The sequence below is a fragment of the Antedon bifida genome, chromosome 1, assembly GCF_963402885.1.
Source record: "Antedon bifida chromosome 1, ecAntBifi1.1, whole genome shotgun sequence".
Lineage (NCBI taxonomy): Eukaryota > Metazoa > Echinodermata > Crinoidea > Comatulida > Antedonidae > Antedon > Antedon bifida.
This window is the reverse complement of record NC_136226.1, coordinates 19,437,104-19,461,146: the sequence shown is the minus strand read 5'-3', so window position 1 is coordinate 19,461,146 and position 24,043 is coordinate 19,437,104. Positions and strand designations below refer to the sequence as shown.

General features: G+C 32.1%; 1 protein-coding gene across 1 annotated transcript in view; it reads left to right on the top strand.

Moving 5' to 3' along the window:
* LOC144844456 (phospholipase D1-like) overlaps positions 1 to 23,587 on the top strand; it is a 72,450-nt gene extending 48,863 nt beyond the window's left edge. Inside the window, exons 11-23 of the mRNA XM_078701392.1 lie at positions 1,740 to 1,823; positions 4,498 to 4,579; positions 5,782 to 5,892; positions 6,571 to 6,768; positions 6,938 to 7,178; positions 7,505 to 7,623; positions 8,554 to 8,664; positions 8,889 to 8,999; positions 9,553 to 9,641; positions 20,385 to 20,551; positions 20,741 to 21,026; positions 21,157 to 21,277; positions 22,555 to 23,587. Of these exons, the coding sequence (XP_078557518.1) occupies positions 1,740 to 1,823; positions 4,498 to 4,579; positions 5,782 to 5,892; positions 6,571 to 6,768; positions 6,938 to 7,178; positions 7,505 to 7,623; positions 8,554 to 8,664; positions 8,889 to 8,999; positions 9,553 to 9,641; positions 20,385 to 20,551; positions 20,741 to 21,026; positions 21,157 to 21,277; positions 22,555 to 22,782 (1,948 nt within the window). The 3' untranslated portion in view covers positions 22,783 to 23,587. The remainder of the gene's footprint in view (positions 1 to 1,739; positions 1,824 to 4,497; positions 4,580 to 5,781; positions 5,893 to 6,570; positions 6,769 to 6,937; positions 7,179 to 7,504; positions 7,624 to 8,553; positions 8,665 to 8,888; positions 9,000 to 9,552; positions 9,642 to 20,384; positions 20,552 to 20,740; positions 21,027 to 21,156; positions 21,278 to 22,554) is intronic.
* The last annotated feature ends 456 nt before the right edge of the window (positions 23,588 to 24,043 follow it).

The following is a 24,043-nucleotide window of genomic DNA, read 5'->3' as shown; positions in this document are numbered from 1 at the left end:
CAATATCAACCATATTTTTATTAGCAATTCTATAGTGAGGTTCTTAATGTGTTTTTTAAATATAACTATTCTATTTCAGATCACATGCAATTCAATCAGGAATACAATTACATAATAAATACACTCTAAATGAATTGTTTAATGCATTAAGCCAATTCAAAGCCTAGTTATAACAATACAACATTGCCCCAACTTCCTAATTTGTTAATCATGAGCTTCCATGATCTAGTATGTTTGTATAATGTGGTTGGATATGTAATTATCTAAAGAATGTTACATGTTAATAATCGTTGTTTGTAATTTTAAGCTATGCACTTCAAACAACAAGAAATTTCAATGTTGAAGTTTTACAGAGCCATTTTAACAGCTTATACTAGATTTTCTACATCAAAGACAATTTTTAAATGGCACCTCTAGTAGCGAACTATTATATTCAAATCGCTAGTAGATGAGTAATATTATTTATATAATAATGCTGCTAAATTTTTTGCGTAATTTTACATATCTCTTCCGAAACCGCTGAATGGTACATGCTTACATTTGGCACACTAATGTTTCTTTACAAGATAGACTATTATCACCTTCCTGAATTTTAAGGATAAACACTAAAAAAGGCAAAAAATAACAGTAATTTGATGTCTCAGCGGCCATGTTTTTAGCGAGTTGTTACGTCACGTATCAACTACGCAACCTCCTTTGTTGTGTATGGATGGATCTAAAAATACCATGACAGGCCCCCAAATTAAAAACAGTGTTTAGTCCGTAACATGGCTAGCACAGTGAGTAAAACGCAATGGCCATTAATATCAATGCTTAGTGCATTTTAGTTGGCATCTGTGAACTGTGTAAATATAAGTATCACCGCTTAAAGCAAAAAAATACAAATTAAAGCTCCCACAAAAAAATTGGAAAATATCAAAAACCATTGAAATAAAAAAATGTAAATGAATAAAAATAAACACACACAAAAAGAATCCAAATATTGGAAAATGTGTGAGGTCATTTGTATGATTTAGGATGTTTTTCATTCGATTTATGTCCCCCTTCTTATTTGATCTAATTAACAAACAAAATATAAAATATTACACAAGGAAAAATACACCAAACTACCACCAAAACGTGTAGTTTTTTCTTTTGATTTCAAGTCCGTAAGCAGCTGTAGTTTTATTATTCCAATACTTCTTTCTATAAATTACCAATTAATATTTTATCTTTGAAATGTTTTAAACTGCCAACTGATTGACAGAGTTCGACCTGCATACCCCTCTCATCTACTTCTTGCCCTCCTATTAGACATGTACATGCATGTTGTCACTTTCTGATGCATACACTACAGTAGATTAATATTCACACAGAACAATTTTTCTTCTTTCTTAACACAATAAAATTTCATATCCACTTACAACAAAATTTCAAAATGAAAGAATACTTTGTGTACAGCAAAATCAATTGCCCTAAATAGTTCCGAATAGTATTCTTCATACCATTTATTTTTTATTTGTGTAAATTATTTTAATTAAATACTTTTATCAGGGAGGAGTGCACTTTTATTATACTTATACTCATCCCATGCGAATTAGCATATACCCACATTAAGGCAGAATAAAAATCATGCGGAGCACGGGTAACTGCTAGTTATATATAATTATTTAAAATACTTTTAATAATATATTGTTTGAGGATTAATTTTAAGCTTGGATTGTGTCTTTGAATGTTGTTGTAATCTACATTTGTTTAAGGTATGTTGATGGTGAACACTATTTTGAGTCATTAGCTGATTCTTTGGAAGAAGCACAGGAAGAAATATTCATTACTGATTGGTGGTAAGTTATGATGTGTTTTAGGAATCAAATCAAATATGGTAGTAATATGACATCATCATGTCCATATACATGGGCACATCACATTATGCTTATTTCTGGAATAGGTAGACACAATGTAAAACGTGTGTCACCACCGTGATGTATATAAAACATGTTAGCAGGTCTATACGATATTGTTCCATATTTCTTCCTTAGTAAGATATTATTAGTTTTAAACCAAAATTTCCGATTTCATCGGTAGATTTTGAACCGTACACGGGTGGCTGAGTCATCCCGTTGCAACTTCCTGGTTTTACCTAAGTATTTGCTGCCCTCTCTAGGCCTAGTCAGCTATGTTGGCCATTGGTGGTGATATTCATTCATGCCGTTTTGTTTATTTTCGTGAAGTTAGCAAAATAAGATTTATAATGCAAATTACTGTAATAAAGATCAAATGAAATATATTCATAAATCATCGGAGTATATTGTGGGGAAATTTTAAAATCAGTATATAAAATTATATCGAGAGAACTGATGATAGGGCTATATTTGTTTGAAATTGGGTGAAACCCCGATAACCAAATAATGGTAGCTGAGTTGTTAATTTAGCTGGCAGGTCTGTTTAACTACGTGCTATTTGTAGACCTGGATGCTTCGGCCCATGTTGGAAGCCCTTCTTCTTTAGACCGAAACAGCTACTGACCGATGTCAATGTGTGGTGTTTTATCATATTTTAAACTAAATAATGTATTAATTATACCAAGGCCTACCATAATTATTTGAATAAATGGCCTTCCACATTATACACACAATATTGTACACAATAGTAATTAATGGTCGATTATCTTGATAAAGTTGCACAGCTTCAAGAACCTGAATTGCCGGTTTCTTGCAACTAACCGATGGATAAAGTCCTAATAACGATGTCTCCTTTTCCACCAAACCTGAAAATTGTGAGTTCAAATTTTTGTTGATGTAATCCCAAAAGGGTATTGCTATGTTCTTCTTATAGTGTCCAGCAAGTGTATCTGCCACTACGTGGTTACGGTGCCTTTGTCCCCCAGTTACTCGAGGTCTTAATGGCTCTTTTCCAACTTTTTGACCCATTCTTACAGCTGACTATTATTATATGATAGCTTCAAATTCAGTGTCAACCTGTTCTCTTTCTCTTTCATAAACATGTTTAATCTCTTCCTCTAAAATGCATAACCTTGTAATATATTGAGGGATGAGCCCAAGAGTTGTACAGTAAGTTGTAAGTAAGATACTGATAAACATCTGCAACAATATTTTCCGGTTCTTTTCAATGTTCTCTGCACGCTTTCTATCCATAACCACAGGAATGAAGTTATCGGGTTTGTCGATACTCCGAACAAACTCATCAGTTTTACACATGGCACTCTGATGATAATAATGACATTAATTGCTTGTGATCTCTGCATTTCTCAGACTTCTTACGCCATTTTATAAAAGGTTGATTCACTTTGTTCCACGATCAGAAAGAGCACATGCAATACAATATGCACCATTAACATGTTTGCTATAGACCATCCATCTGTGTTATAGCCATTCATGTTTAAAACTTCGCTGACAGCCACCCATATGCTGTTTTGGCAAAGTATCTGGCCGTAGTTTGTGATGCTTTATAAGTTTATACTTTTCACCTGCTGTGAGGTTCTGAACTGCATTTTTCACCTCTGCAACTGACATAGTAGCATTAATGATAATTCCAATATCATTTTGTGTATTAAGGATGTCAACAACGATTGGTTTTTGTGCATTTCTTTTGGATGGTGCATCCTGAACTAGTGGTATCGTATATTTGAGTGATTTTTAATTGAATACTATAGTTTTGGTGTATAGTATGTCCTAATTTCTCATAGAATATCTTCTTTATAACTGTAACATAAAGTTAACAACTTATCACATCAAGTAAACAAGGGAAATAATTAGGTAAAATGTACCAAGGAAATTATATAAGCTTGTTGCAAATACATCACATGGCCAAATAGCATGTCTAAAACAAGCTGTGACATCAATCTTTCTAGACCTTCAAAGGAACCGCAGATGCATGTGCTAGAGCTGCATGCTACACATGGTAGAACTTTTCATAACACAGCTGAATCCCCTCTGCTTTTTCAATTGGCATTGTAATTGTAGATGCCGGACATGGACTTGCGAGTGGTTGTGCACAGGTGGACCTTTTGCCTTTTTGGCACACACCAAGCCTATGCCCCTGAGACAGAGCTTTACACCCAAAATTACCTAACAAGATGCTTTAAGCAAGCAATAATCTCCTACTATATTGTTAGTTATTTGAACAGGAATATAAATGAAGAAAAATATCTTTGCGTTTTCTTTCCAACAAAGCAGCATGGCTTGTCAATAATAATACAACATTTACCACCAAAATATCTCAGTCTATCAGGGGAAATAAATTCTGCAATATTATCGCACTGGTGTTTATTTTTGTACTGTAACCTATTAATGGACATCATCCCCGTAACGGACTAATCCATTTTCGGTACATTTTTACCACCATCATACATAGCCTAGACTCAAGGTGTATTCTTGGAAGATTTATTTGTAGTTGGTGTCATTTATTGTATAGAAATATACCAAAGAAATACAGGTATCAATATTTTACTACTTAGTTTAAGAATTCATTCCATAAAAACATTTTATCTAATTTCAGGCTTAATCCAGATATATACCTAAAACGACCAATTTTCCATGGTCATAGTTGGAGAATCGACCACATTTTGAAAAGAAAAGCAGTAAGTGATATCATTTTTAGAATGGAATTTTTTTTCAAATCGCCACTTTTCTCAATTCCATATTTTAAACCTTTAACACCCAAACATGGAAAAGTGGAGCAGAGTGATTCTCGCACATAAAATTCATGATAAATGGCAACCCGGTGACCGGTGTATTCATTGCGAATGTCGGGAGGAATTCCCTGACAACGTCATTTTCATGTTGATACTTGAATTTATTTAATTTAAATGAGCAATATTTATATTTCTCACTTTATAAACATACGCAACAAACTGTTTATTACCATTATTTGACTACGCGTGTATGACATATCTCTCGTGTATATATATATATATATATATATACGACTTTTTCTCATTCTCACAGATTTCCTCATCTTTATCGTTTCAAATTAATTAATTAAATTTCAGTATATCACCGGGCGGTTTAGAATTAATGTTCTTTGCCTGTTGTGTTTATATATATATATATATATATACTCAGGTTGAAAGTATCAGTAACGTAGTGAAGGAAATTTTGGGAATAATTAATAATAATTTCATTTGGGAGTAAAAATTGCACTGATCCACCACTTCCAATAATAGTCAATATAAACAATTAATTTTTTTATTATTACTGTAAATAATCATTGTATATATTTTATAATTAATATTTATAGGCCTACTGGTTTTTTTTTGTTGTAAAAATATACTGTAATATTATACCTTATTATGGTTACCATTATAAAAAATGTACAATTGATTGAATAAAGTTCACATATATATAAAAGAAACTTCAGCGCACACTACATCATGTCACTGTGTCGTGTCGGTCAGTCCACCGACTAACACATATATTGCCATCGAGACCAGGGAAAATATTGTTATTTTTTCCTGATATTACATTATTTTTGTTGTTGTGTTGATTAAAGATTACTCGCATAACTGTTTTATACTTTTTAAATATATTTGAATGCATTTTTCCTCAAATTGTGATAAAAAATGAACATGCATAGACTTCTGCTAAATGCGTGACAAATGTGTGATCATGTATGTGTTTGTTAAAAATGCGTGTTTCATTAAAGATTACTTTGAAATGCGGACCATCCCGCATGACGCAAGATGGTTGGTAACTATGATGATCAAAATGAACAGTTAAATACGTATGTATGCATACGGAAACACCATTCTAGTTTCATAATGTAATATTTGTTTTCTACTAGGAAAGCGGAGTCAAAATTTTTATCCTTCTGTATAAAGAGGTAGAGATGGCGCTTGGTTTGTACAGTAAAGAAACTAAAAGAAGGTTACAAAAGCTACATAAAAACATTCGGGTAAATTGGTTTTTTTTAATATGTTTTTTTATATTATGAATTAAATGGAGGGAACGTGTCTGTAAAGTGTTATCGCACATACAAGCTTTTACATTTTTAAATGTGAAGAAGATAGCCAGACGTTAATTCAATATTTCATTACTAAAAAACTTATACTCTACTTCTACATCCGTTAATAACTTTAGTTCCCCCCAGAAAATATCCCATCTCCCCAACACCCCTGATAAGTTTCAGCGGAAATTTGTCCTGCCTGTGTTTATAACAGCACTCTAATGTGTGTATACATTAAATTTTTTAATATAAACTTATGTAGAGCGATCTTGTGTATTTTGCAACTTTAAGGATAGTGAAAGAATTCACTACGGTTTTTCTTGGCAATTCCCCTAATATAAAAACAAGAAGAACCATCAAATGTCCAAAAAGACATTATTTATTGTTAAATACAATGAAAAATCTTTTTTACAAACTATTTTACCTACAGTACCTAAATTTCTCACTAATTCCCAGTAATTTACAAAAAGGGGAATGGTTGTGTTAGGATATTACCATCAATGCTAGGACGTAATTTTCAATCATCAAATCATTAGAAAGAGTAGTATTACTTTCTAATATTATTATTGGTAAGATGTTAATTGTCATTATTAATAAGTTGACTTGCATGCTACATACAATTGACAGGTTATTCGTCATCCTGATCATGTACCTGGTGGAACCATCCTCTGGGCACATCATGAAAAGCTTGTGGCAATAGATCAGCATGTAGCCTACCTAGGTGGTCTAGACATTTGCTATGGCCGCTGGGATGACTTTAAACATCGCCTTGTAGATGTAGGTTCTGCATTTACTGATAAGCATGAAAGTCCATATGCAAAGAAGGTAGATATGTTTATGGTTTTTGTTCTGTTTTTCAATTTCTCTAGCCTATGTGTTGTCATCTTGTATGACATATATATAACTATTTTATTGCATTTCACTCAAATTGATGTAATATGAAATTGGATTTTTAAACAAAATTTGACATCTTTTTTTTTTTTTTTGGGTATAGAAACAGTTTGGTGGCTCCTCACAATACGATAGCATAGATGGTGGTGAACTGGACACCAGGACTGATGCTAATAGAATCGACAGTTTACGAGTACATTCTCTTAAAAATTCTACATTACGCACAAGTGTTGATCAAAGGCTCGACCAGATGGGTGTTGATGGTGCTCCTAAGTTATGGCCTGGCAAGGATTATTGTAACTTTATTGTAAGGGATGTGGCTGATCCACATGATGCATTTACAGGTAATTACCAGCCAAATCAAAGACAAACCAGTGGTGAATTTGTTTGCCAGGTGTACTTGAGACACATAATCGGCCAATAGAATATTTCATTTAAATTTGAGGAGATTTATTAATATGTTGTGTTTTAATGTTTAGTAATAAATGGTACATCCAGTTCTGTATGGTATTTAAATGGATATAGTTTTATTCATGATTGAAAGACAATAAAAATATTTTAATTGACTTTCATTCCTTTGGTAAAATGCACTATATTATTTTTATTTTGTTATTTGTCAAGTTCAAATAGACATTACTGTGTTTAATAAAAGATTGTGTACATTTTAAAGATAACGTAGATCGTTCAAAGACACCTCGTATGCCTTGGCACGATATAGCTTGTTCTGTTTCTGGAAAACTAGCTGCAGATGTCTCAAGACATTTTATACAAAGATGGAATGCATCTAAGGTAAGATTTCAGCATCAGCCCAGGCTCGTCCCTTTGATTATCTGCATCAAGAGGGGATGGATTCATTCATGATTTCCTCTTCTGAAAAGGTTAATATAGGAAAAGGACTTCTAGGAACTTATTTTCAGGGGAATGACCCCAGAAAAATTTTCCTTTCAAAAACAATTCTTGTAATATCCACTAAAACTTTTATATTTTACAATCAAAATTATTTGTATAGATTACATACTGAATAATATTATTTTATTTTAATAAATAGCTCCATGCTGTTGCATCATTGAAAAGATATCACTGTGATAATGTACAAATAATGAAAGTTTATGGGTGTAATGTTACAATTAATGGCATGAGATGAATAATAAAAGGTTATATTTTAACTCGGCAATTCAACGAGACAAAGCCGAGTTGAAATATAACCTTTCATCATTCACCAAATGCCATTATTTGTACCATTACATGAATATAAAACATTCATCATTTGTTTTATATAACATCTAAATAGATTCCTGTCATTTGAATCATATTGAATAAAAGGTAAGCCTTTTAGTCGGCACTGTTGTATTTAAAAAATAAAGGTATAAAAAAAAATATTTTCCCAACATGAAAAGATTTTTTTTTTGTACACGGAAAAAAGTACTATTGAATGACCGTTCAATAGTACATACTATTGCACGCCATGTGACTCACAATCGTTCAAGCAAATGAATTTATTTAGGTGTTAAACATAATTTATTTAATGAAAGTATAATTAATGTATGTGTTTCTGTACTAGATTATTTTATAGTCTTTAAGACTTCAAATACTTTACTACCAATTGCCATTTATGAGGAAACTACACTATTTTCCAAGAATTCATCATGTTTTGAACTGTTGAACTTTTATTTCTAATTTATACTGAAGATGGACATATTCAATTTTTCCTTTCCATAGCTTGAAAAAGTGAAGCAAAAAGATTCATATGTGCTGTTGGTTCCAAAATCAACTTCAAAGATCAAAGTCCATGAAGCTTACAAGTCGCAAGGAACTCACTGCAAATGCCAGGTATAGAACAATTGTGTAATTTGTATTAGGCTTTAATGTACCCACATGCAAATCAGTAAAGGTTGTGAAAAAATTAGTTAGGAATGGATGTTATATGCTGTAAATATTTAATATATACACAATATGAATTATAAAAGAAAAATTAATTTTGCAGGTTCACTGCAGATATTTCCACTATTTATGCTGTGTAAAAATAGGTTGAAACTACCTTATTTTTATTTCAGCTTTTGCGTTCTATAGGCAGTTGGTCAAGTGGTATGAAATTCACAGAGGATTCTATACAGACCGCATATGTTCATGCCATTCAAACAGCTGAACATTACATTTATATTGAGGTGTAATATCTATTTTTAAAATTTTAGTCTTTAGGCACATTGCCAAGGATTACCAATAATAATTATAGTAATTAAGCACTGCCCTATCAGATAGGTGGTAATCCTCCTGACATGGTGGCTTTTTTTGTGAACCAGTTCATAGAGGTCTTGAATGATGAACTGGGTTTTTTAAAAGTACACACACTTTTAAACTACTGGACCTACGGTTTATAGTCCTTATTCAAGAAGACTTGTTCCACCACCAAAACTAGAAGCGAGTCGGCCTCGACACACCATGTACACTGTAACATGATCTTCAGTATTAGCTTGAACTACCTAACTACTGAAAAAAGCTATATTCTGTATTTTTCCATCATGATTTCTGTTACACATTTTTATGTACGTTTAAGCAAACATATCTAAAATTCATGCCTTGTAGCTGAGCTTTAAAACTAGTGATCTAATACTTTTCCTAATTAACATTGTGATATCAATGACAATACATATATACCCCAGCCTAAGATTTTCCTTTAACTGAAGTAATACTTTATGAAAACTATGATTATTTCCACAGAACCAATTCTTTATATCGCTTATTGATGACTCTGAAGTAACTAATCAGATAGCTAATGCTCTACTCCAAAGGATAGTTAAGGCATACAGGTATGATGATGGTACGTGTTGTACCAGCTAATATATTTATTATTATTATTTTTATTCAAATCACACTCACTGAAAATTTGTTTTCTTTTTCGTTATTCTGAAATACACAGAAAAAAGCCCTATAATACAACAATATACAGATATTGAGGTTAAATATAAGATTTGACATCCCAGAGGGAATGATATTTTGTTCGAGGGAATATATTTCCTTGTGATGGTGTGGACAAATCATAGCGAGTCCCAGTAGATGACTTTCGTTTATTTATCGCCAAACGCGAGTGTTGCCACACGAAAATTACACAGTCAATATCATCGTACTCGAGAATTTGCTGGATTTTTATATGTTTGTTGATAGGGACATGATAATTACGCGAAAATTACTCAGTCAATTTCATCGTACTCGAGGATATATACGATTTACAATCCTCACAGCGGTAGTCATGTGATGCAGTTTCAACCAATCACGTTCACGTATTTACATAGGCTATGTAATATTATAGTATAGTATTACAATCCAAACATCAACAGAAACAATACATTATCTTTCACTGTTGTATGGTCTACTATAATTACCTCCGCCAAGGAGGTTACATTTTCACCCCTGTATGTTTGGGTGTTTGTGTGTGTGTGTCTGTCTGTCTATGAACAGCCTGGAGGCCACAGTTTTCATCCTAACCTGGCCAAATTTGGCCACAATGATCTATGCCCCAAAAGCTCGGACAAGTTCGATTTTGAGGGGAAAGGTCATAGGTCAAGGTCATAGGTCAAGGTCACAACTAAAAAAAAACTATTTTACTGCCTAGAGACCACAGTTTTTATCCGATTCTCACCAAACTTAGCCACAATGATCAATGACTCATCATATAATTGTGGTTAAATTTTGAAGGGTCAGGGTCAAAGATCAGGGTCCACAAAAAAAAAGAAATAAAAAAAAAAAAATAATAACAATAATAAAAAAAACCTCAGCAAGAATTGAACCAACTACCTCAACTGTGAGAGGCTGGATACATAACCATTACACCAAACTCTCATCCACAACTTTGTAGTGTGCAGTTAGCCTATTTACACTTAGAACTAATAAAACAAAATTTTTTAAAAACTAGAGGGTTCGCTCGCTTCGCTCGCGCACCCTTTAGTGGGTGTACCCGAATGGTCTTCAAAAACATGACCAACGCCTCTGGAAATTGAGGCCCGGCTGACAACTGTGCATATGACTGATGAGTAATTGGTACTAATCATACAGTAAGAACATAAGATGCAAATAATATAATTGTAAAGAACAATATACGTATAATATACATATTATATTATTATATAATATTATCTGAACGTTACACACAGGAGGAAACCGTTAATAGGGGTCATAAATCACTGAAACAGTCTCTAATATGACCGTACCAAGAGACCAAAAGCATAGTTTATCAAAGTGGATGACAGTGAGCGGGGCTTTAACATTTGTATCACAATATATCATGACAACAGCATCTTGTTAATTTTTGAACAAAATGATCAAATAACAACTTTCGTAGCCTACTTATATATTGGTCGTAGACACCATTTATAATTATAAATAGAGCAAGCAACATAAATAATCGATAATATAAACAGTAAAGGTGTTTCCCTGGTAGGCCTATCAGGCCTCCTATAGTAACATTGAATCACACCTAAATTTGATTAAATGATTAATAAATAGCATAAATAATTAGTTCAATTAGCCTCCTATAGTCACATTGAATTGCACCTAAATTTGATAAAATGATTAATAAATAGCATAAATAATTAGTTATATTACTAAAACAAATTTATTATTGATAGTTGAATATCTAAAACAAATAAATTGTAGTTCACGATTCAGTTGAATCACTATAAATCACATTGTAGTTCACGTAAAAGTAAAGGCCTTCAATAATAGTTAAATTACTAAAACAAATTGTATTTCACGTAAAGTAAATGCCTTTAATCAATATAATTGATTAGTTGAATATCTAAAACAAATTAATTGCAGTAGGCCTAGTTCACGACGATACGTTGAATCACTAAAATATTTGTATTTAATATTGAATGTCACCACCAACGGCCATTTTGCCGGAAGTGACGGACCCGGAAGCCAGTTGAACAACAGCGGGAGTGTGTGAAAATAACCCTGTCATATCCACAAATTTCGATAGGTAACGCTAAATTTTGTTGTTGTAAAAGACAAAAATGGAAAAATAGCGTAGTACTGAAAACTAATGTTATCAAATCTACGTTTCGCGGTACATCTAAGATAGATAATGTAAATAACCAAGGCGGAGATTTATACCGAAGTTTTTGCATTGTGCTCGCCTATGTCAGAATTAACCATAATTTATATATAGATATATATATTTTCCGGGGATATTTTATGTAGGGGAGTTTTACAGTAGGCAGAGGTTTGTACTCTCGGATTATATAACACATATAAATTCCTGTCATTTGATTGGACGATTGTGGGTCACATGGCATGCAATAGTACACACTATTAAACGATCGTTTAATAGCACTTTTTAAACATTTTTGTGTACAAAAAAAAACGTTTCGCGGATGAAAAAAAATTAAGTGTACAAATTACTGTGAAATAAAACAGCGCCACCTGTTATCTTGGCCATTTTTTTTGTAAACAACACTATATGCAGCAGCAGATTTTTGTGTACGATTTGGAGATTTATATGTACTAATTTCATTCAAAAAGGCATTTAAATTAGCTTTAGATCGTTTTTAGGATTTTTATTAATTAATCTTTGGAAAAACCATAATTAGCCTAGATAAGTTTCAATTGTCTGTCGAAGTTTTTCTTTTAGCCAATACTAGGTCTAGCCTAGTAGGCCTAGGTCTGTTAGTATTAAGCTAGACCTAGCAGTCTTGCTAAGTCTAGGATTGTTTGGTTGTTTGTTGAAATAATTAAAGATGTATATTGTCCCTTGAAACACAAAAAAATGAAGGTCAAAATATTATAAATTTAAATTGGCCATATCAAAGTAATATTAAAGTTATTCACTTTAAGTCGAAAATTTGAGCCAAAAACAACAAGTTTACGTAATTAACAGGTAAATTAGTTTGATTACATTTCGTCTGGAAAATCGTCGCAAGCGAAAGTAAACAAAGATTTCAAACCATGAGTACGCATTATGCATATGCTAATTAGGATTGTTTACAACTCGTCACAGTTGAGAAGGTATTTTCACACAGATTGTGAGGAAGTTTTATGAAATATGCATACAGAGTAGCCAAACAAGCGCGTTTCATTATGGGATATGTTTTGATCGAAAACTTTGACTGGAAGTCAAAGTTATTTTTTAAACAAAAAAACGGCTGTATTTCAGTTAAATGATTTCTTTTCCGACAAATTTTTGGTGATAGTTAATAACTATTATGATACTTCAAAATGACCCACCTTTTTTCAAAATCTTTTATTTTTTATTTTTTTGGAATTAGTCAAAGGGACAATACATCTTTAACACTAAAGTAGGTGTGTTTATAAAATCTATATAAATATAACATTTAGTATAATATTATTAAAAACCAAATGTTACAGTATTATTAATCAATTTGAATGAAATGTAGGCCTTGGCTAGGGCTACCTTTTATTTGATTCAACCATGGAGGTATAAAAATATTTTTATACCTCCATGATTCAAATAACAGGAATCTATTTAGATGTTATATAAAACAAATAATGAATGTTTTATATTCGTGTAATGGTACAAATAATGGCATTTAGTGAATGATGAAAGGTTAAATATCAACTCGGCGTTGCCTCGTTGATATATAAACCTTTCATCATTCACCTCATGCCATTATTTGTACCATTACACTCATAAACATTCATTATTTGTATATTAATACATGGGAGAAACTATCGAACGATACTTTCATTGTTGTTACCAATAATGAACGGTCATCATGTAAAAGAGTATAATTCTCTGCAATATGACACACTGTGCCACCAATATGTTTTTATTAAAGATATTTCAGAATACTTTCCAATCCATAACATTTAATACTAAAGACTAGCAATGTTATAAAAAATCAAATCAATGAGTTTTTAAGAGTTGGATAGTGAGAATATTTAATGAATTGAAGGATTGACTGAGCCTTGTTAAATAGGGAAGTGAATCTTTTAACAAATGAAATATTCTCACCATTCATCAAATACAGTACATTCATTATTTGTTTTATAACACATCTACTGCTTTAGACAAAACTAGCTACAAGCTAGGCTGTGCTCCACTTTTGGAAGCAAAGAACAACCTCCTCGTGAAAAGAATTCACATTTCTACGAAAATCTGAACATTTAATAGTGTTGTTCATCGTTTATTAGTCAAGAATACAAGTAAAGCAGGTGTTTTATACCATGGAGGTATAAAATGATTATACATTACAAAAATTCCAATACAAATGAAGATAAAAACCATAAAAAAGCAAAGAGTTGTATTAGATGGGTGTGTGCTTTTCATCTTTAGCTAATGTGTCTAACCTGCCTGCATTATTATTTTAACTTTATTCCAGTTTAAACTAATGCATTTTCTTTTAACATATTTTATTAAATCCAATACCACACAAGTATTGCATGTATTTTTGTAACAAACAGAGTTCAACAGTCGTCAACCCGACACACAGTTCTGTAAGAAAAGAGCATTATATAACATATTATTATAATAATTTGTCAGGTCTTTTTCCCGATCCTTACTTATTTGAAAACATTTGTAAAAAAAATTGTAAGTAATTCTTGGGTGGGAGTAGAATCCACAACCTCCACATCACTAGCTTGATTCATTCTCAGTGTACTATTAAAGTACCATTGAAGTACAATTTATGTCATAGTAGGACCACAAAAAATCTGACAACATTAACTTAGCCCTGTGACGCAAAGCTTTATTGCAGTAGTTACAAAATCATCATCCATGTTTGAATATTCTAACCAGTTGTAAACATTTGTAAATAAAGTGATTATTCCTAAATGACGTATTGGTGGCGATGAGGATCATTAGGATTGATGCAGTTTCTTATTCAAGCATCCATTTCCAGCTGATTCTGATATTTATTTGTGTGGTTGTAAACCTCAAATTATAATAATTACAAAATCTTTCACCAATGTTTAATGAAATATTATAGGCTGTAAATAACATCTAAATGTGCATATACAGTAGGCTGAAAAACTGTAAAAATACAATAATTTACTATGGATGAAATCTATTTTTCTCAGATCTGTGGGCAACATGTGAGCCTAGCCCTTAAGAATCAATTTATAGAAGTGCCATATTAGTAATTTAATTTGAATACAATTAGTTTAAAACAGTAGGTGTGTAACAAAACAATCAATTTGTGTTGTGTATTCGAATGACAATGCTGTATTTTTAGGGGTCCTACTAAACACCACCAGATACCACCAGATACCACCAGATACCACCAGATACCTACTAGAGCAATAAATCCTACCACCAGAGAGCAGCCACCTGTTTGGAATTGATTATTAAGGGTATATTGCAAATTTCAAAGCTTAATTCCTTCAGAAACTGATAAAAATTGAAGTTTAAAGTTGAATTTCTCGCCGTCGTATTCCAGAACCGAATGCGTTTGATAAACATTATAGCAACGAAATGAACGCATTCATCCGTGTCTCTTGTGTATTGTATTCAACGGTCAACTATGAGGCGCTACCGATGCTTTTTTGTTACTTTAGTCAGTCACATAAAATACACCAATCGATTGCGCGATTAGTCTTTCTTTTGACAGTATGTTTTTATCATGTTTTGTATGACAAAATCGGTAACGATAACATAACAAATAGCATACGATAACATTTTTTTTGCACATTAATTTTAATTATTTCCCTTTGTCATCGTTTTCGTGCACTCTGGGTGCTGTAGGAATTGTTAAAAAGGCCATTGGTTGATGTTTCATTTTGCGATTTCTTTCATTTTTTTTTCATAATGTTTTTATCATGTTTCGTATTTCAAAATGGGTAACGATAACATAACAAATAACATACGATAACATAATAACGGATACTGTTGGAGAAACTGTGATAGGTATATATTATTGACTGGTATATCTTTATTCAAAAATGAAAACAACAAAATTACAAAAACAATTCATAAAATATAGCAGCATATAGGGACGCATGCGTCCCAAGCTGAATTGCATTTCATGATAACATTAAAATAAATGATTACAATTTTTAAAAAAAAAGGATCGAAGGGCGCAACTCACAAATTAAATTCGTTGATTAAGTTAATCAAATAAGGTAGAGGACTGTTACTATGACAATTGACATTGCGAATCCTGTCGGCATTGCGGGTGTTGTATGGTCGTAGTTGCAAACATTGTACATGGATTAGGCCACAGATTGCATGCATATTATACACCTCGTTCGGAGTACCTTTGTATCAGTGTCATGGGCACACAAACATTCATTTTATTAAAAAAAACAATAAGCTATTTCGTAATCTTGTCCACATATATATTTATTACTTTCATTGCATCATATATTTTTAGGATAATCAAAATCATAATCTGGTACTGTACTCTGTCGTACTTATAACAGCATATTACAATGATTTTACTTTAAATAATGTACATTTTTAATAAGCGTAATAATTAAAATCAAATAAGACTATCAAACATTATGTTGATCGTTTGATTGGAAGAATATTTTTTGGCAAGAGCACAAACAATACATTGAAATTAGCAATTAACTGGAAACATTAAAATTATCTGACCTGATTACTAAGGTAATGGATATCGTGAAACGCAATAATGAGTATTTTAATTAATAGATTGTATTAAAAGATTGTACTAAGTGTTCTTCTATTTCAAACGTTAAGAGTTATAGTTTTTGCACATTTAATTCTTTTCCTTTGTCCTGGTTTTCGTGCACTTCTCGGTGCTGTAGGAATTGTTAAAAGTCCATTGGTTGATGTTTCGTTTCTTTTCCGCTTTTTCACGTTTACATTTGTGAATGCATTGTATAACTGTTCTTTTGACTCATTTGATTTTCTTTGCCAATCGTAATTCGAAACGGTGAATTTCTTCTCTACCCATGGTGCCAATTTAAAATTTTCAGCACCATGTATTGCTCTGCGAATGTCCAGCAATTGTAGTTTCACGATATCTTTTATCTTGTCAATCAGGTCGGGTACTTTTAATGTTTTCCAGTTAGTTGCTAATTTTAATATATTGTTAATGCTCTCGCAAGAATTGTTCTTCCAATCAAACGGCAACCATGTGTTTGATTTGTGCGGCAAAATAGCGTATTTTAATAAATTGATGGCCAATTTTCCGTAGTATTCTACGAAATCAGGATTTTCTTTAACGATTTTTTCCTTTAGTAACATTGACATTTTTTGGAAATCGTGTTCGTCTTCGCACCCAAGTAAACCTTGTTTTGCAAAAATAGCGTTCATTAATTTTTTTGCGTCATTTTCTTTTGTACCAATCTTTTGAAGATGTCTTCGTACATTTTTCTCCAGATGGCGTATACAGAGAATGTGCGATGACGACGGGAATGTAAGCTGAATTGCTTTTTTGATTGCTAATTCCTCATCTGAACCAAATATCAAGTTGTTTCCCGTGACTTGTGACCCACCTATTCCAGTTCCATGAAGTTTACCTTGCAGATGCGATAAAAATCGTTGATATGTCTCAAAAAGTCCATCCCAATGTAAAAACACTGGGCCAAGCATAATAGGATGCAAATTTGTAGTTTTCCTGTAAATGTTGGTGTGGTGATATACTGTTGTAGTCACAAAACAGGCTCCAAGGTTGAACGTACGATCAATACCCAACACACTAGGATGTTCTGAAGATGGGTCGCAAAACTTCGAAATGTCTGGTATTTGTTCATCAAAATATAAAACTACTGACGGCGGATTTTCTTTGCCATTGTAAATTATCTCCCTAATGAATTTGTTGTCATAATATGTATTCAAAAGTACAAGGATGTCATCTGCAATATTTTTTCTGTGATAAATTGTTGGGTTTGATTTGATGCCTTCCATGAACTTTGCATTCTGTACATGCTTCAAATCTCTTGGCGGTGGCACAATGCTGTTTTCATCTAATACAAGTTGTTGGTATACTTCGCGTGGAGTCGCGTTTTTAACCATTTCTTTGATTTTTTTCTGTGTTTCCTCCGCTGACCTTATAAATTCGTGAGAGTTTTTAATGGCGTTACCATGAGGGGCATTAACCCCGGGATGGATGCCTACATATTCAACGACGCATAAGTCTTTGAGTTTATCAAACTTTTCGGAACATTTCGTCACGTTGGTAACTCTCTTTTTGTACTCTTTGTTTGCTTTTAATGTCGCATAATATCTTCGGAAAACAATTATATCCTCTTCAAGTGGTTGCGGTTCGAGCGGTATTCGTTTTCTTTTGAAGGTTTTACAATACAATCCATCTTTAAGATCCACATAAGACAAACAACCTCTGGAATCTATGATATATGGCGTGTAGTACGATGACGTTTTACTGTTCCATGCCCCACAATCATCTCGATACACGGACGTCTTTCCTGTCGAACGTCGCAACACATTCTCACGATCGTTTATTACAAAATAAACATTGTTCTTTAGGCCATCTGGTACCCTGGGACCACTTGGTAAAAAATTCATCATCGCCTCCAAAATATCAATTATGTCTAAAAAATTTCCAGAACCGATTATTGCACCAGGCGGAGTAAATTGCTTTGGTTTTGATGTGGCTTGCTTCAGCGGTTGATGAATAGCGTGATGATCCTTAACCAAAAAAAAACAATAAAACAAGTTAAAACGATTTCAATAATACTTATGTATCATAAATGTTGGAATATTAGTTGACACTAACGTAACTACAGTTTTTTCTGAAGTGCCAATCCTATATTAAGCCTTAACATACCAGTTCAGTAATTAACATAATGTTAATCAGGTTTTCAAATGACGTCATGATCAGTAAAAAATTGTCACGATATTATTGACGTCATTTGATTGGACGTGTGAAAATATAATTTTCATCAAAGGCAGCATAGATGGCTATCCTATAGTGCTAGAATGAAAACTTTTTAAATTTTCTTTTGTTTCAGTGGGAGCAAAAAATGATGAAAAATGCATATTTATCTATTTATCGTCGATCGTTATCGCCCTAATGCAAATGGGCCTTTAGTGTGTACAATGAATATTCACCTCAGGGATCAATATGTGGTCTTCGTCTGGCGGCTGCTTTGACACCTCGGAATCGTCACGTATCGGCTGGTTGTTTGTCGGCGACTCATCGCATCCTTCTGCAGTATCTTTTTCTCCTATCGAAGCCCAATTGTAACTGGCATCATTTAACTTTTCGAAAGATTTGTCAGCATTGCCATCTGCTTCCCCTAAAAAGGACCAACTATTTTCATTCGACTGAAAATTAAAATTGAGAGTCAATTAATTCATATGTGGGAAATAGATGTTCCGCACGCGTAGTAAGGGCGGTTTTTCTTAGATTTGACCATGTGTTTATTCGAAAAAAATATTGTCAATCATTAGCGTTACGCAACTTTTTTTAAATTTCAGCAACCTTTGTTTATTTATAATTGATAGTTGATGCGAACGTAATTAACACAAAGAATTCATTTTAAATCATCAAGATTATACGGACATTGAATGTTTATACATACCTTGAATGGTGACGATGTAGAAATTGGTATTGGTAACTCATGCAATTTATCGGAGGTAGGACTAGAAATTACATCGGCATTTGTTCTGTCCGTTGGCACTCTTTCACCATACGCTTCTTCTAAAGAAGGCCAATTACCATCTACTGGCTGCAGAAGAAAATATTGACATAAATTATTGTAAAAAATCACATTTTTAAATAATTAACCGTGGATAAATGACGTATTAAAAGAAAACGGTGTGATTGGTCTATTTTAGTGGTCACGGTTCCACATTTCTATTCTATAATGAGTTTACTCTATTTTAACATACGATTACCATCACTGGCAAAAGGTAGTTGGCATTAAGTTTTATTTATTTTTAATAAATGTTATAGTGTACAGAAACAAATTTCTGATTTTAATTGACCAAATAAATTCATCGGTAGCGCCTCATAGTTGACCGTTGAATACAATACACAAGAGACACGGATGAATGCGTTTGTTTCGTTGCTATAATGTTTATCAAACGCATTCGGTTCTGGAATACGACGGCGAGAAATTCAACTTTAAACTTCAATTTTATCAGTTTCTGAAAGAATTAAGCTTTGAAATTTGCAATATACCCTTAATAATCAATTCCAAACAGGTGGCTGCTCTCTGGTGGTAGGATTTATTGCTCTAGTAGGTATCTGGTGGTATCTGGTGGTATCTGGTGGTGTTTAGTAGGACCCGTATTTTTAGTATTTGATCCACAGTTTGGCAAGAAACTACATAATAGTAGTCAAATAATATTTAATTCAATAAATATTATTCTAGAATGCTGATTGAATTACAATATATAGTAGAAACTAAATGTACGTTTATCTATAATCTTGTAAAGTGAACATAAGGAGATATTTATATTCTAACTGATATTAAGTTATGACATAATCAATCAATAATCAAACATATATATTTTATTATATATATAATATTAAACAGTTTGAGATTAAAGGGTATATGAATAGAGCTTAGCAAGTTTATTCAATTCAACATTATGGATTGTTATAAACAGCATTATGAACTGGCTCCTAATAATTCAAAATAATTGATTGTTTTTTATTTTTAAGAGAGAAAGCAACATTCCGTGTTTATGTAGTACTTCCTTTATTACCAGCATTCCAAGGTGAAGTAGGGGAGGATGAGGGACGTTCAATACATGCCATTTTGCACTGGGAGTACAAATCTATTTGCAAAGGAGAAGGCTCACTATTAGAAAGACTTAAGAAAGAGGGAAGTAAGTAAAAATGTTTGTAATAACCAATAGTTATTCTAAAATTAGCTGTACAAACCCGGTTATTGTTAAATTTCTTTCCCTTTTGTTGAGTTATCTCAACAAAAGGTTATACATTACAAAAAGACAAATAACTTTTTAAATACTGTTGACTTTTGTCAGATGATTATTTCTGTCAATTTTTTTACATAGTTATCAACCCCACTAATTACATCAGCTTCTATGGTTTGCGTAACCATGGCAATTTAAATGGTACTTTGGTGACAGAACTTGTGTACATTCATTCCAAGTTAATGATAGTAGATGATAAAGTTGTGATAATGGGATCTGCTAACATCAATGATCGTAGCATGCTTGGTAATCGAGATAGTGAACTAGCTATTATCATTGAGGACACTGAAAATGTACCTAGTGTTATGAATGGCGCTGAATATCAAGCTGGCAAGTTTGCGTTTGGGCTTCGACAGCGAATATTTAAGTAAGTAAAAAAGTAATTTAGTGTCAATTTTTAGTCTAGATTTTATGTAAGTTTGATTTAATGTTATTAGACAATAACTGAAGGAATTAGAAAATAAAATACATTTTTTCTAACAATATTTTATTTGTAGAGAACATCTTGGAGTCCTCCTAGAGCAATCAGATGTCGGGGTTAATGACCCAGTATCAGACCATTTCTACAAAGGTGTATGGATGAACATAGCAGCTAGTAATACACAGATCTACCAACAGGTTTGATAAAGTTTTGCTTACAGTATTTCAAACATCATCATCAAACACAACATCAACTCCATCCACATCTACCAATAACAAGGATTCGAAATTACGATTCATATTTTCAAGTGCTTTAAGAACATGCAATATAAATGTGGGTATCCACTCATCCCAACAGCCATTCGATATTAAAAATAATTGATGGATTTTGCATATCTTACAAAAAATGTGTGGAGTATAATTCATTTCCGTTTATGAGCAAAGAATTTGATTTAAAAAGGGAAGTAATAGGATGATATGATGTTAATGTAAATCATTTAAATTGTGTGTATACGGCATAAAATGTGCATTCTCATGCTGAAAGGAATAAGCCTAATCCAGGTGAAGGGAAATGACTATGCATCATTCAAAAATGAAATGTTTTTGTTACTTTTTCAGTAAGCTAAACCTTATGAAAACTTACTTTAGATATGTATGTGTATATTCTTTTGCTTTTAATGTGTATATTTTTATAATTGGTTAGTCCTAAAGCCATACTAGTTTGGTTTAATTATGCAGGGTCCAAAGAAAAAAGCTTCTCCATTTTACTTCCTGTGTTTAATATTGAAAATAATAGTCAGAATCTACTAAAGAATAAAGCAGCAAAAGAGATTGATACAATAAATGGCTGAATGAGTGATTGATATATTATTTAGTTAATAATTCCTGGCTTTTGCCCTTAAGTAAATAATTTAGATCCAATAGACATTTAATTGCTTTATCTTTTTCAACTACACTAGACAACTTAATTTATTTCAGGAAAAGGAAATAATTTAGTTTAAAGTTTACTGCAGTTTTCTATTAGGATAAAACATTAATATATATCCATTTTGACTTATTTATACATTTTTATGCTTGTGTCTGAATTGTCTGTTTGTTAATGACTACTTTGCTGGGATTCATAACTATCATAGATATATTTAAATGCTCTTTTCCTATAGTATATTGGTTTGTGTCATTAAATTATTATTCTGATTCTTGAAATTAATATTATTATCAATATTTTAAATCACTTGTTGGAATGATTTTTCCGATTTTGAAAACTATTTCTACCTATTATTTTCGTGATTTGATTCACTTCGCCAAATTGGCTGATGTATTTCACCTCAGCAATCGACAGGCAACTTTAGAAAAGGATATTCAATCATTATCTTAACAATTCTATTAAAGTTACATTGTCATTTTTTTGTTAAAAACATTGTTTCAAATTTATTAAAACAGTAAAGCAAATTGATTTAATGTCATTATTATTTTAGGTGTTTCGTTGCTTACCCAATGACTCATGTCACACATTTGAAGACCTTAAAGCTTATAAACAAGAGGGTGCAGGATTGAGTGTAACAAATATTGAAGAAGCAAGGCGGTTACTTAACAAAGTGTGTGGTTTCCTAGTGCTGACACCACTCCAATTTCTTTGCAACTCAAATCTTAACCCAACAATAACTACACAAGAAGGTATAGCACCAACTAAGTTATGGACGTAACTTACAGACAGATGTGCTCATCTTTTACATAGTATGCAATTGTAACTATTGTATAATATACAGCTTTAAAAATGAATATTTCAAGCAATATTTAATATTAATCTGAAATAAATACATTTTATAGTTACAAATGTAAATATAAGTAAATATAAACAAATATGTTAGTTATGTTTTTGTGGACGTTTTATTCCAGCAACTTTTATATAGCACTACTATGTCCATTCATTGTTTAGTGTATTGTATTATTATTCAGTGCATTCATTATTACAATGTGTAAGAGTGGATATCACTGTATGTTGCATTGATATTTATTGTTTAGTTTGCGGAGTACAAAAAAATATAGCCATACATCATTACATGTTTCCTGTATATTACAGTACTTGCTAACAAAATTTGCCAATTAGAATCTCACCTGTTGTTTTTATTGTTATTTTAAAGTATTTTAAGATTGTTAATATTTATGGCTATAGAGTTTACTTTACTTTCTTAGCTTACTTGTATTTATTTGGCCTTTAATAGAGGCTAGAACTAATTGTGAACTTTGCACTACATTTTACATAAATCAAAACTATATGCATGCAATATTTTATACTCATTGGATGACAATTTTTTTAAAGTATAGATTAAAAAATAATAAGATATATTAATATTGAGAAATGAAAGATTACTACAATGATATGAAAGGATTCTAGAAAGAAAGGAAACATGAAAGTGAATACATGCTACAGTATTAAGAAAGTGAATACATGCTACAGTAATAAGAAAGTGAATACATGCTACAGTAATAAGAAAGTGAATACATGCTACAGTAATAAGAAAGTGAATACATGCTACAGTATTAAGAAAGTGAATACATGCTACAGTAATAAGAAAGTGAATACATGCTACAGTAATAAGAAAGTGAATACATGCTACAGTAATAAGAAAGTGAATACATGCTACAGTAATAAGAAAGTGAATACATGCTACAGTAATAAGAAAGTGAATACATGCTACAGTAATAAGAAAGTGAATACATGCTACAGTAATAAGAAAGTGAATACATGCTACAGTATTAAGAAAGTGAATACATGCTACAGTAATAAGAAAGTGAATACATGCTACAGTAATAAGAAAGTGAATACATGCTACAGTAATAAGAAAGTGAATACATGCTACAGTAATAAGAAAGTGAATACATGCTACAGTAATAAGAAAGTGAATACATGCTACAGTAATAAGAAAGTGAATACATGCTACAGTAATAAGAAAGTGAATACAT